This window comes from Osmerus eperlanus, chromosome 15 (genome assembly GCF_963692335.1).
Source record: "Osmerus eperlanus chromosome 15, fOsmEpe2.1, whole genome shotgun sequence".
In the NCBI taxonomy this organism is placed as follows: domain Eukaryota; kingdom Metazoa; phylum Chordata; class Actinopteri; order Osmeriformes; family Osmeridae; genus Osmerus; species Osmerus eperlanus.
Window position 1 is genome coordinate 10,792,772 of NC_085032.1, and position 13,259 is coordinate 10,806,030.

At 50.8% G+C, this 13,259-nt stretch overlaps 2 protein-coding genes across 5 annotated transcripts in view; both read left to right on the forward strand.

Annotated features, from left to right (window-relative positions):
- Window positions 1-13,259, forward strand: part of chmp4c (charged multivesicular body protein 4C) — an 88,912-nt gene that overhangs the window by 57,496 nt on the left and 18,157 nt on the right. The gene's annotated exons all lie outside the window — the stretch shown is intronic.
- Window positions 1-13,259, forward strand: part of myripb (myosin VIIA and Rab interacting protein b) — a 68,535-nt gene that overhangs the window by 48,002 nt on the left and 7,274 nt on the right. For all 4 annotated transcript variants that reach the window (XM_062480133.1, XM_062480132.1, XM_062480130.1 and 1 more), the window contains exons 4-8: window positions 4,733-4,869; window positions 10,302-10,382; window positions 10,713-10,810; window positions 11,557-11,637; window positions 11,893-12,066. In XM_062480133.1, the coding sequence (XP_062336117.1) occupies window positions 4,733-4,869; window positions 10,302-10,382; window positions 10,713-10,810; window positions 11,557-11,637; window positions 11,893-12,066 (571 nt within the window). The remainder of the gene's footprint in view (window positions 1-4,732; window positions 4,870-10,301; window positions 10,383-10,712; window positions 10,811-11,556; window positions 11,638-11,892; window positions 12,067-13,259) is intronic.

Here is a 13,259-nt window from a genome sequence, read left to right on the forward strand (position 1 = left end):
GCTCCCTGTGTGAATGCCCATCACACCTAGGGCCCTACACACAGACAGGAGATCAATACCCCCCCTCATCTTCTAAGAAGGGGCATCAACAAGGGTCTTGCTGGTAGCCTGGGGAGGTTGGGACCTGCAGTTATCCTTTGGGGTGTGTTCTCTCTGCAGAGATCTGGAGAGGCAGGTGAAGACAGGGAGGCTTCTGGCACACAGTGTACCCAGACGCTGCCACTAACAGACTCCGAGCAGAGTGGAACAGAGGAAGCAGAGGGTGTCACACGCACAGTCACTTACTTAGACACACACTCACAAGCTGAACACACAGACACTCCATCATCCCGTCCGCACCTTCAGTCACTCACTAGCTGTCGTTTCCTAGTACTCATACATTCTGTCTGGGGTTATAGAACAAAGCTACACTGAGACACACAGAGGAGGAACTGGAAGGGACCCGATCTTGTTTGTTTCTAAAGAGGAATTAGTCACTAATTTGTTGAATGATGAACTTTATTAACATTACAAGGTTGTTGGCTCCAGGCTCAGTCTTGACTGCTCGTCCGTTTACTTACAGCAGGCTCATACTCAATAAGCAGTAATCTTACATAAGGGTTTACATAAATCTATCATTTGCATAACGTTGTTTGTTTGTGGAATAAATAGTCGACCACCTCACCTTTGGCAGCCCTCGCTGGAGAGAGGCCCCGCTGCAGTCTGCCTCCACTCCACCTGCAGTCTGCCTCCACTCCACCTGCAGTCTGCCTCCACTCCACCTGCAGTCTGCCTCCACTCCACCTGCAGTCTGCCTCCACTCCACCTGCAGTCTGCCTCCACTCCACCTGCAGTCCGCCTCCACTCCACCTGCAGTCCGCCTCCACTCCACCTGCAGTCCGCCTCCACTCCACCTGCAGTCTGCCTCCACTCCACCTGCAGTCCGCCTCCACTCCACCTGCAGTCTGCCTCCACTCCACCTGCAGTCTGCCTCCACTCCACCTGCAGTCTGCCTCCACTCCACCTGCAGTCCGCCTCCACTCCACCTGCAGTCCGCCTCCACTCCACCTGCAGTCTGCCTCCACTCCACCTGCAGTCCGCCTCCACTCCACCTGCAGTCTGCCTCCACTCCACCTGCAGTCTGCCTCCACTCCACCTGCAGTCTGCCTCCACTCCACCTGCAGTCTGCCTCCACTCCACCTGCAGTCCGCCTCCACTCCACCTGCAGTCTGCCTCCACTCCACCTGCAGTCTGCCTCCACTCCACCTGCAGTCTGCCTCCACTCCACCTGCAGTCCGCCTCCACTCCACCTGCAGTCCGCCTCCACTCCACCTGCAGTCCGCCTCCACTCCACCTGCAGTCCGCCTCCACTCCACCTGCAGTCCGCCTCCACTCCACCTGCAGTCTGCCTCCACTCCACCTGCAGTCTGCCTCCACTCCACCTGCAGTCTGCCTCCACTCCACCTGCAGTCCGCCTCCACTCCACCTGCAGTCCGCCTCCACTCCACCTGCAGTCCGCCTCCACTCCACCTGCAGTCTGCCTCCACTCCACCTGCAGTCCGCCTCCACTCCACCTGCAGTCTGCCTCCACTCCACCTGCAGTCTGCCTCCACTCCACCTGCAGTCTGCCTCCACTCCACCTGCAGTCTGCCTCCACTCCACCTGCAGTCCGCCTCCACTCCACCTGCAGTCCGCCTCCACTCCACCTGCAGTCCGCCTCCACTCCACCTGCAGTCCGCCTCCACTCCACCTGCAGTCCGCCTCCACTCCACCTGCAGTCTGCCTCCACTCCACCTGCAGTCTGCCTCCACTCCACCTGCAGTCTGCCTCCACTCCACCTGCAGTCTGCCTCCACTCCACCTGCAGTCCGCCTCCACTCCACCTGCAGTCCGCCTCCACTCCACCTGCAGTCTGCCTCCACTCCACCTGCAGTCTGCCTCCACTCCACCTGCAGTCTGCCTCCACTCCACCTGCAGTCTGCCTCCACCTCAGGAAGGCTGCAGGGAAACACAGTTTGATGTCCTTATCATGCCTTCTCAGAAGTTTTTCTTCACTTTCTGTTCAAGTTTGAAATAGGAAACCCCCCCTGCCCCCTCCCTTGCCCCACCCGTCGGGTTAAAGTGGAGCCATGATTGAAGCGGTCAGATTAGCAGGAGCCGACGGCCCTTCAGACACTATATTCTCATTAAGACGTGCGGCTCGAGAGCTCCCTGTGACTACCCCCCCCCCCCCCCCCAGCTCTGATCCGCACAAAGGAAAAAAGCGAGAACGATGTCTCCACCGCCTTATGTTCCTTCATTCGAAAAAGAATCCTGCGATAGCATTCAGAGCGAGGACAGATTCTGTTTGATCTCCGGTTAAAGCCCCCTCCTTACCTCCCCCACTCCCCCCCCGCCCCCACCTCTGACAGAAACCACTCCAATTCATTAGATGACTCAGAAAGTCAATTATGGTAATATCTGCTCTTGCCAGAGAAGCGGGACCTTGGCAAGAGCCACAGAGGGGCCTTTTATTTGAGCACTTTCACATATTTTATTTAGATCTCATTTAGATGTGCAAATTGACAAAGAGACACAGAGAGAGACAGAGATACATATTTAGAGAGAGAGAGATAAAGAGAGAGGGAGAGATACAGAGAAAGAGTGTAGGGGTGAGCTTCTCTCTCATGCTCCAAAAAGGATGGAGGGAGGGGGGAGAGGGATGGAGGGGGGGATGAAGGAGGAGAGGGCAGGCCCCGTGTCTGGAGAGCATCTCAAGGAATTCCTTTCTGTCTTATTTATGTGTGCAGAGCAGGGGAACATAAGGGATCTCCCAGCCTTATTATGGGATGGGTATTTGTAGAAGCGAGCAGCATGGAGATACTTTACTCGCACTGAAACCTCCCCTGATCCACTTCTGTTTCAGTCATTATTGTAATTCTGCAAGTGTATGAAGTTTCCTTGGTTCTCCCAAATTCTTTTGTCTTGAGATGAGAAGCTTAGTTTGGGTTGGGTTTGTGTAGACTGTGGTGACAGTGAGATTACAAGGAGAGAGAGCAGAGAGAGAAAGAGCAGGAACAAATGAGACAGTTCAGACAGAAAGCAGGGAGAGAGAGTAGAGAAACAGTAGAGCAGAGAGAGAGGGAGAGCAGAGAGGGTAGAGCAGAGAAACAGACGCAACCAATCAGAAGGCTGCTTCCCAACCTCTCCTGATCAGTGGTCTGGAACATGCAGGCCTTCAAATACGTTACCACGTCGGCACACTAGTCACAGCACACAGCCAGGCCAGGCCACAAATGAGTCCACTCTCTAATCAGCCATGGCATATTCACATACAATGTTTTTCATTAGGAAAGTGATATTGCAAAACGCCGTAATCATCTCAGCATCTGGGTGCATTCAGCCCTGAGAGAGGTTGTGATTCCATTCAATGCCAAATGGAATTGCAGCAATTTCCTGTTTTTTAAACATACCTCATAGGTCAAAGGGCCCTTTCTTAGCTCATTTTGGAGTTCAGTAAAACCTATTTCCATCTGCCCTTGCTTCCCTGAATCCAAAATACTTCTGCAATTTGGGGTGTATTTCTTTCACCATCTTGTGGCGCCCGCTGTGGGGGTGGAGCAGAGATAAAGACCCCTTGGTGGTTTGATTAAACTGGGAACTGGATGATGGAGTTTGGGTGCTGAGAACAGACTGCTGGTAGAGCCAGAGCTTCTGAACTCTTCAGAGAGAGTGGAAGGGAGGGAGGGATGGAAGGATGGATGGAGGGTGAAAAGAATGCCAGCAGGGAAAGATGAAAGAAAGCAGGGAGGGAAGGGGGGAGGGAGGGAGGGAAGGGGGGAAGGGAGGGAGGGAGGGAAGGGGGGAGGGAGGGAAGGGGGGAAGGGAGGGAGGGAGGGAAGGGGGGAGGGAGGGAAGGGGGGGAAGGGAGGATGCAGGTCTGAGGGGATTGAAGGAGGGAGGGAGAAGAAAAGATGGGATTGGAGAGATTCCTTTAAACCATGAAGCCTCAGGGCCACTCAAGATCCTCTTAGTGTTCACTTACTGGTGTGTCACTCTGATGTAGAAGAAAGCACACACACACACACACACCCACATACTGCACACGTCTCAATGACCATTTTCTGTACTCTTATGATTGTTTGGTCAATCCCAACTCAAAACTCACCCCACAATGGAATGCAGTTTACGTAACAGTCAGCACTTAGGAATTGGGACAGGCTTCAGCCTTTCCACTAGCAGCTTCACACCATGGGGGAGTGGACTTCAAAGACACACACACACACAAAGACACACACACACAAAGACAAACACACGCACATACACACGACCAGACTGGAGAGTAAAGCCCTGGTCAACCAGATTTGGAAGCCAATTATTTTCTCTGAAGAGTCTAAGTGGAGCTTTGTGTGTCTATGGGACTGTGGACTGGATGACTGTCAACTTGAGTTTGAAATTATGCCAGGTAGCTGATTCAATATCGTAAATGGGGATTGGACATGAGCCAATTGACTTCACTTGTATTGGTTCACATGGAGAGCAATGACCGAGACACTTGTCTGAAGCAGGTCTAGTTATCTCCCACTGCACTGCAAAGACACAAAATGAAACATGAAAAGTTTGGGTTCTGAGCTTACAATCCAGAGTGATTAGAAAGTTCTTCTGAACTGTTTCATTTTTTTGCCATGTTTAATTTCACCTTTGACTGACTCTGTCTGTCTCTGTGTCTTTCCCCCTCTATCTCTCTCTCTTCCTGCTCCTCCTCCGCCCTCCAGGATTCTAAGGACCCAGTCTCTGGAATGGTACTACAACAACGTCAAGAGTCGCTTCAAACGCTTCGGTAGCGCCAAGGTCTTGAAGACTCTGTACAGGAAGCACATCATAGAGAGAGGAACCCTCTCCGAACTCCCAGGTAAGCACTGCTCCAGTTGCATCAGAACGAAGATGCCTTTGTCTCCCTGGCCTCTAGTAAACAGTATCCGTGTGTGTGTGTTTGGTTCAGCCGAGGTCACTATGCTCTTTTGGCTATCGTCATAAACCTAACTATTGGGATTGAACACTAACTCACTCTCTCTCTCTACCCATTCTACTCTACGTACTCTCTCTCTCTCTCACACACGCAAACACGATTCTCAGCCTTATACACACATTGCCCAACCTAGTCTGGCCTCTGGATCCATTTAATCCCAGAATTTGGGGCTGTAATCCCAGTGTGATATTAGCAGGCAAAGTTAAGGCGCATGTTCACTAAGCCTAATGGAGGATAGTGTCTGTGGCCGCTCCAGAGTGCCGCTCCGGCAGAGGGGGAAGCCACTGGGTCAGAGGCCCAGGGACAGAGCTTCTGGCTGGGGGGAGTAATCCCCTCGCAGGCCCTGGCCACTTTGGCGCTGAGTGATTAGTTCCTGTGCTGAAGAGGGAGAGTGGAACGCGTTTAATCGTCCCCGTCCAGATGCCATTGTTGCTGGTAGCATGAGACAACCGTGTACTGCACGGAGACCGAGTGAGTGATTTAATAAACAACAACAACAGAGAATCCCGTGTACCGGGGGCCGCAGGCGGAGCTGTGTCCGTCCGTCTGGCCGTCCGTCTGGCCGTCCTCTCCTCTACTATCCTCCCTCTCTTACATCATCACAGAGGAGAACAGGAAAACAGGATTAACTGCCGCTGTCACTCGCGTCCCACTTCACATGAGACGAACCGATTTTATAATTGTCTCCTGCACATGCTGTATGCGCGCTCGCGTACACAGACACAGTGTTGTATTATGGGGGAAATGCATCTGTTGTGTTATGTTCTGGGCTAACCATACATGACTTACTGCCTCGTGTTTGTGTGTTTGTGTGTGTGCACGCGCGCGCCCGTGTGTGCGCGCATGTGTGTTTCTCTTTCGGTGCTTTCGTCCCTGAGAATGTCCTTCTGTTTCTCAATGAGATGCCCCCTCCCTTCTTTCTCTCCCGTTCCTCCTCTCTCCCTCTCTTTCTCTCTCCTCCCAAGTCCTCCTCTCTTTTATCTCCTACTTCAGACTAGATAGGGTGAGATTGTAGAGATCTCAGCATGGCAGGGTTAGGGATCCTTCTGGAAGCTTCCGTGTTTCCATGATACCGCCTCTTAATCAGTGGAAGGATGATCAGTATCCACCAATGCGGTAAAGAATCCACAGGATGGAGGTTTCATAACTCCCCTCCCCCTCCTGCACTGTGACCCACTCAGAGCCTGTTGTAACTTGGAACGTCTCCTCTGCTTTCATTGAAATCAAAGGGAGAATCTGCAAGGAGAAATCTAAAGTAAAAGAATATTCTTTGACTTGCAGTGTTTGAAATATGGTACTTGATTCGTCGAGAGTACACTAGGGCTAAAATCAGGGCTCGTCTTTTGGAGATCCCAGATGTGGTTTTGTGTACTTTTGTTAACTGTACACTGTAAAGAGTTGAATTGCTAGTCAATGAAGTGACCTTCAAACGTACTGGCAGAAAATGTGAACATGAGCTATGTGTACCTTCCTGTCACTCAGTGAGAGTGAAGGCTGTGTGTGTGTGTGTGTGTGTGTGTGTGTAGTCGTGAGTGTATGTGCACGTGCGTCTTTGTGTGGATGCACACACGTGTGTGTGTCCTTCTCTGCGTGCACGTGTGTGTGTGTCTGTATGTATGTGCGCTTGGTTTGCGTGTGCATGCGTGTGCCTGTGTGAGTGTGCATGCGTGTGTGTGTGTGTGTGTGACCTGCACCGGCAGTCGTCTGCAGTAGCAGTGATATGGATGATAGATGTGGCCCAGGGGGCTGGTCCAATTAAACATGGAGGAGACGTTGATGGAACAAGCTAGAGAGGAGGACTGGGAGGAGGAAGAAGAGATGGAGGAGGAAAAGGGATGAGGAGGACGAGGGGGAGAGGAAGGAAGAGGAGGAGGAGAGGGTGAAAAGATGAGGAGATGGAGAATGGGGAGGTGGAAGAGCAGCAGGAGGAGAAGGAGTACAGGGAGAAGGAGAGGAAAGACCAGGAGGAGGAGATGGATGTGCGTGTCTCTCTTTACCACAAAGCAGGTTTCTCGTCACAGCACAATGCTGAGATAACGTTGCAGCAACCGCAGGATAACTATCTCAGAGATACAGTTTACCACCCAGATACCATTCATGGGTAGTGCTGTAAAATGTTTATTGAATTCATGCGATAACATTCACGGAACTGCCAGCTCACATTTGGTTTCACGTCCACCCCAATCCTCCTACATCCAGAACAGACAGAAGAATGTGGTCAGCCTGAGCCGACCTCTTGTTGGTGCCTGTTATTTCCACCTGGGTGGGTCTGAGCTCATTCTGAGCCTGTAAACTCTGTCCTGGCAATCCACTGGTCTCCTCTTAAAGTGCATCATTTCTATAGTAAAATTGCAGCGATCGCCTCAAGAGAACCGTAGCACCTCGTGGAGCAGAGCGCTCCTCATTGCTCTGTGTTTTTGACCGGAATTCTGTAGAGCGTCTTGAGTTTAAAATAGCCTGTGAGCACTCGGGAGCGCCGCACTATACACATCGTTCAGTGTCCTCTCTGCTTCCGCCTCCCTGGATGAGCGGAGCTGGCCCGAGCTTACTCTGTGAGTCAGTGTCTGAGGCATTTTGTGAATGGTGACCTTGGTTGTCCCTCTCATGCTGTTTGGAGTCTTGGAGACATTAGTGACTCAGTGAGGTGCTGTCCTGGAGTTGACTCTGGGAGTCTGGCTGGAAAGGGCCTTACCCTGGGAGGGGAGAGCAAAATGGAGAAGCTTGAGCAGGGCTGAGGGCTGAGAGCTGAGGGCTGGATCCTGGGGCCTGGGACTGGTGGCTAGGGCCTAAGAGCTGAATGCTTGGGTTCACAAAGATTGAAAAAAGAGTGAAATAATCTTGTGTTCAAATGTGTGTTTGGGACCATCCAAGTGTTGTGTTAGGGCTAGTCTGAAGCTGGGGGGGGGGGGGCTCATGTGACCATGGGGGAGTTTAACTGGTGTCAACCTCATATGGATCCATCATCAATCATTTGTCACAGATTGGAAAAGGTTAAAGACACACACACACATATACTCACACAAACATACGATGCACTTTATTGCAGAGGCGTTGCTAGTGTCACAAGATTTAATAGGATGAGGAGAGGACAGTTATACTGGAGAGATATTTCACAAAACACCCTCAACCTCAAATCCCAATCCCAGTCGTGGCATGCAGTGCCTCTGGTGGCCAAAACATGTCATAACATGTAGTTTATCTGTTTGCGGAAGAGAAAAAGAAAAGGGCCACTGTATTTTATCTATGTGCACATGACTGTCTTTTAGTTTCTGTCTCTCCCTTCTCTCTGTCTGCTGGTATGCTAGCTGTCATGTAGTTTCCCAGCGCGTGTACAGAAAAGCTGTGCTGTGTGTGTGTGTTGTGACAGATGCTCTGATACAATTGAGAGCAAGCTGTCTGGTCTCTACATGCCCCCACTGTTAGGAGGAGCTTTAAGTGTTATTATTGACAGTGTCTCAAACACACACAAACACACACCCACCCTCACGATGATGCTGTCGTCTGCAGTGTTGCCATGGTGATATGGAGGGATGGTGCAGCCGAGTGCAGCGGGGTAAGGTGAGGCGATGACCAGACAGGAAATGAAGACACATGCTGAGAAGCCCCCTACTTCCCCCAATAACCACACCCTGTCACTTGAACTTCCTTTTGCGGGAGAAGGGGGGCGGTGCTCCTTTTGATTTGCATCCATGATTGACAGGGCAGGAGAGAGACCCAACGTCATGTCAGGTTGTCACACAGCACGTCAGCTTGATGGTGTATCAGGGCGTGTGCATGCTGAGAGCTCACATCAGGATGTCACACACACACATGCACACGTCTAAAGATTTGGTATTCTTTTTTGCTGTATGCTTGTCTGTCTACCTAGATGAGTGTGTGTGTGTGTGTGTTTGTGTGTGTCTGTGTGTCTGTGTTTGTCTAAGCTCCACTTCCACATCAGCACTGAGTCATTTATTGGGGGTGTGTGCGTATCCCAGGGGGCCATCTGTTTCATCAAGCAGTGCTTTATTGACTCCTTGCTTCCTCTCCTGGGGATGATCAACCTGCTCCAATCAGACCCAGTTGGGCCCTTAAAACACTGGTGGAACAGCAGGAATTTGGGGCAGTGTGTTTGTGTGTGTGCTTACAGAACGTGTGTATGCATAAGTGTGTGCGTGCGTGTGTGTGTAACTGATGGCAATTTGTGACAGGCTGGCTGTCCACTGCCTGCCTGCTTGCCTGCCTGCCTGCCTGCCTGCCTGTCTGTCTGTCTGTCGGTCCATCTGTCTGTCGTTCTGTCTGTGGGGTCTCGTCAGGTTCATCCAGAGACAGGTGGTGATGGTTCCCCTGCATTTGCGACCCACTGGGTCCTCAGCACCTCCTCAGACACAACAGCTGCCTCCTCGGACTCTGCTGCCTCTCCTCTCCTTCATCTGCTTCTCTCCTTCGGCCTCCGCCCTCTGTCCCCATCTCCCAACACTCTCCTCTCTCCCTCCTCTCCCCTCCATCCCCCCTCTACCCCCTCTCCCTGCTCTACACGCAGGTACAGTGAGTGACATTCATTGCTGCCCCTCAGCCTCAATACCAATAAGAGGCTGGATTGAGGTCAACCCCCCTCTGTCAGGACACTGTTCCGTTGTAAATACAGCAATGCTATGAACTGGAGGGAGGGAGACGGAGATAGAAATAATGTATCACACGACCATGTAAAGGGCAACATCATGGTTAAGGAGGCTGTCTGGCAGAGCTGACGGAAAGGAAGTGAAAACGAAGTCAATGAAGCATGCAGAGCAACAACAACTCAACAATGCCCCGATAACAAACGGCAGGAGAGAATCGAGGCCGTGTGGCATTTTGCTCAATGGGCTTTCATGAGGCACTGCCAAGTATCTCTCCTTTCGTTCTGTCTGTCTCTTAGTCACTCTCTTTCTCTCTTTCTTTCTCTCTCTCTCTGTCTGTGTCTCTCTCTCTGTCTGTCTGTCTGTCTGTCTGTCTCTCTCTCTCTCTCTCTCTCTCTCTCTCTCTCTCTCTCTCTCTCTCTCTCTCTCTCTCTCTCTCTCTCTCTCTCTCTCTCTCTCTCTCTCTCTCTCTCTCTCTCTCTCTCTCTCTCTCTCTCTCTCTCTCTCTCTCTCTCTCTCTCTCTCTCTCTCTCTCTCTGTCTTTCCCTGAGAGGCATGATTGTCGTGAGTGAGTCTGCTTTTGGTCTGTTTATCCTGTCTTATGGACTGTAGTGGCCCTTCTCCTCTCATAACATCGATGTGTGTTTCTGTAATATGGTGCCAAAGCTCCCCACTTCAACTAATCTCCTCCTCTCCTCTTCCTCTGTTCTTGTTCAGAGAGCAGTATCAACGAAGGAAGCAACGAAAACGATGGCAGTGTGTGTGGCAGTGACTCCACCTTCTACAGGCAGAGCGATGGTAAGCCTACTAGCCATGTACAAACCAGTCAATACTGCCATTACAAAAACACTTGCATTGTCGGGCTCTTGTCCAAAGCGCCCCTACCTCCAGGCCAGCCCAGTAATGCTCATAGATGCACACACACACACACACACACACACACATATGAACATGTCCAGTGTAAACATCCAACCACAGACACTGTCGCTAATTTCACTTGTTCAGTCAAATTATCTTGTTTTGTTTGTTTAATATGCATAATTGAAATATGCCTTTCAGATAAGAATTGCCCCAAGAGAGAACTAACAAACACTGTGTGTGTGCGTGCGTCTGTGTGTGTGTTTGCAGAACACAGCATGGCAGATACCCTTACAGTTGCTTTGCGCGTCGCTGAAGAAGCCATAGAGGAAGCCATTGCCAAGGCAGAAGAGTTCAGTGACAGCTTGGTGAGGCGTCAATGATGTTCCGTCTTTCTCTTCTCCCCTTTACCTCTCCCCCTCGCCTCCCCTCACTCTCTCCTCTCCTCTTTACCTCTCCCCCTCGCCTCCCCTCACTCTCTCCTCTCCCCTTTACCTCTCCCCCTCGCCTCCCCTCACTCTCTCCTCTCCCCTTTACCTCTCCCCCTCGCCTCCCCTTACTCTCTCCTCTCCCCTTTACCTCTCCCCCTCGCCTCCCCTTACTCTCTCCTCTCCCCTTTACCTCTCCCCCTCGTCTCTTCTTTCCTCTCCCCGTTTTTCTCCCCTCCCTTCTTCTCTCTTCTCTCTCCCCTCTCATTCTCTTTTCCCCTCTTTCTCTCCTCTCCCACATGTGTCTACTCTCCTCCTCCTAAATCCTCTCTCCTCTCTTTTTCTACTCTCCTCTCTCTCCTCTTTCTCTCTTCTTTTTTCTTCTCTAGTCATGGTCTTTGGCTGGATTCAGCACCACTGCACAGGGGTTCATGGTAATTCACAGCTCCTTTGAACAGGCTTTGATGTGTGTGTGTGTGTGTTTGTGTGGGTGTGTGTGTGTGTTTGTGTGGGTGTGTGTTTGTGTGGGTGTGTGTTTCTGTGGGTGTGTGTGTTTCTGAGGGTGTGTGTGTGTTTCTGTGGGTGTGTGTGTTTCTGAGGGTGTGTGTGTGTTTCTGTGTGTGTGTGTGTTTCTGTGGGTGTGTGTGTTTCTGTGGGTGTGTGTGTTTCTGTGGGTGTGTGTGCAGGAGAAACAGAATGAGGCTCGATATCTACGGGACCACAAAGAGGAACTTATAGAGGAACTTGCTACAACCATTGTACAGAAAGTAAGTGGCTTTTCGTTTCTTTGTAAAACACACTAAAAGGATTGGCCAGATTGATTATCGTTTTCTGCCCAACAAGGTTTATGTCCTCCTCTCCTAACCTATTATGTTCTTCTATCTATCACAATCTATAAATATTCCTTTCCTCCCCATGCATGGTTCCACCATCTCTCCTCCCCCCCCCCCCCTCTCTCTCTCTCTCTCTCTCTCTCTCTCTCTCTCTCACTCACCATCACTCTCTCTTTCTCTCTCTCTCAGATAATTCAGAGGAGGAAGCGTTCAGAGATGCAATCTGAGTATGACTTTGTGTGGCCCCAGTCTCAGAGCCAGTCCCAGGGCCGACCTGGCGAGTTACCCTCCCCCCCCCAGACCCCCCATGCTGACCTGGCTCAGGGCTCCCAGGCCCAGCTACACAGCTCGTACTCCCTCTGGGTCAGTCTGGAGCTCCAGCACACCCACAGCCAGCACACACACACACACACTCAAGAAGATACACACACGCTCACCCTCAGATATACACACACACCCTATATACTGAATATACACATGCATTCAAACACACACACTCCCTTTCTCTCACACACGCACTACCTCTGGAGGTAGCACCTCTCACTCTATAAAGCACACACACACACACACACACACAAACATAAACAGGAGACACTCTCCTGAGGCAGCAGGGCAGACTGGGAGGCTGGCAGTAGAACTGTAGCAGGTCTCTGTGCTCAACCAGGTGGTGCATTCCTAGTCACAGGGGAAACCTTTAGCCTTTAGCACATACGCAAACAGACACACACACATGCACACAGTCTTGGCAGAGTTTCAGTGGGGCCAGTTTGGTTGATTTGTCAGTGTCCCGTGTGTCAGGCAGGCGCAGTGTAGAATCAAAGCAGCGTTTCCCAGCCCCCCTCCTGTCTCAGCATGTCGGTTTCACTCAGTTATGATCAAAGTGCTGCAAAACACACAGGGATTCACCTAAACTCCCTAACCCTAGCGCACCATGGGGTAGCCTAGGCTCCCTCCATCAACACCACGTAAACATATACACAGACTCTCATGAATACACGAGGCACATGCACACACACACACTCATATGTACAGTACACACACACACATGCATCATGCACACATTCACACACTTATTCACACACATATCTGTGCTTATGAATGAGCTGACAGAATTATAAATTAGGACAAAATGAGAGAGAGGATGGGGGAGAGAGAGGGTGTGGGAGAGAGAGGGTGGGGGAGAGAGAGGAACTTAATTTAAATGGGATTACTCACTCCTGCACCACTCTACTGTTTTTCTTTCTTAACAAATGTTTTTGTAGCTCTCTTGTGCCCCCTGTTGACTAAAATATGAACCACAGCCACCAGTCTCAGGTCACCGTACTGACACTGTGAAAAGAGACCAAGAATGTTTGTATTCAGTACTTTTAGACTCTTACAGCACTTGGCCGCTTTACACACACACAAATATGTAGCTGTAATCTACAGTAGCTGGTTTGTTTTCACTTAGGAGCGTGAGAAAGTAACAGTTAAACCCCATCTTAACTCACCCAGTAATTATCTGAAGTATTACTAAGTATTACAATTGTGTGTGTGTCTGTATGGATTGCGGACAT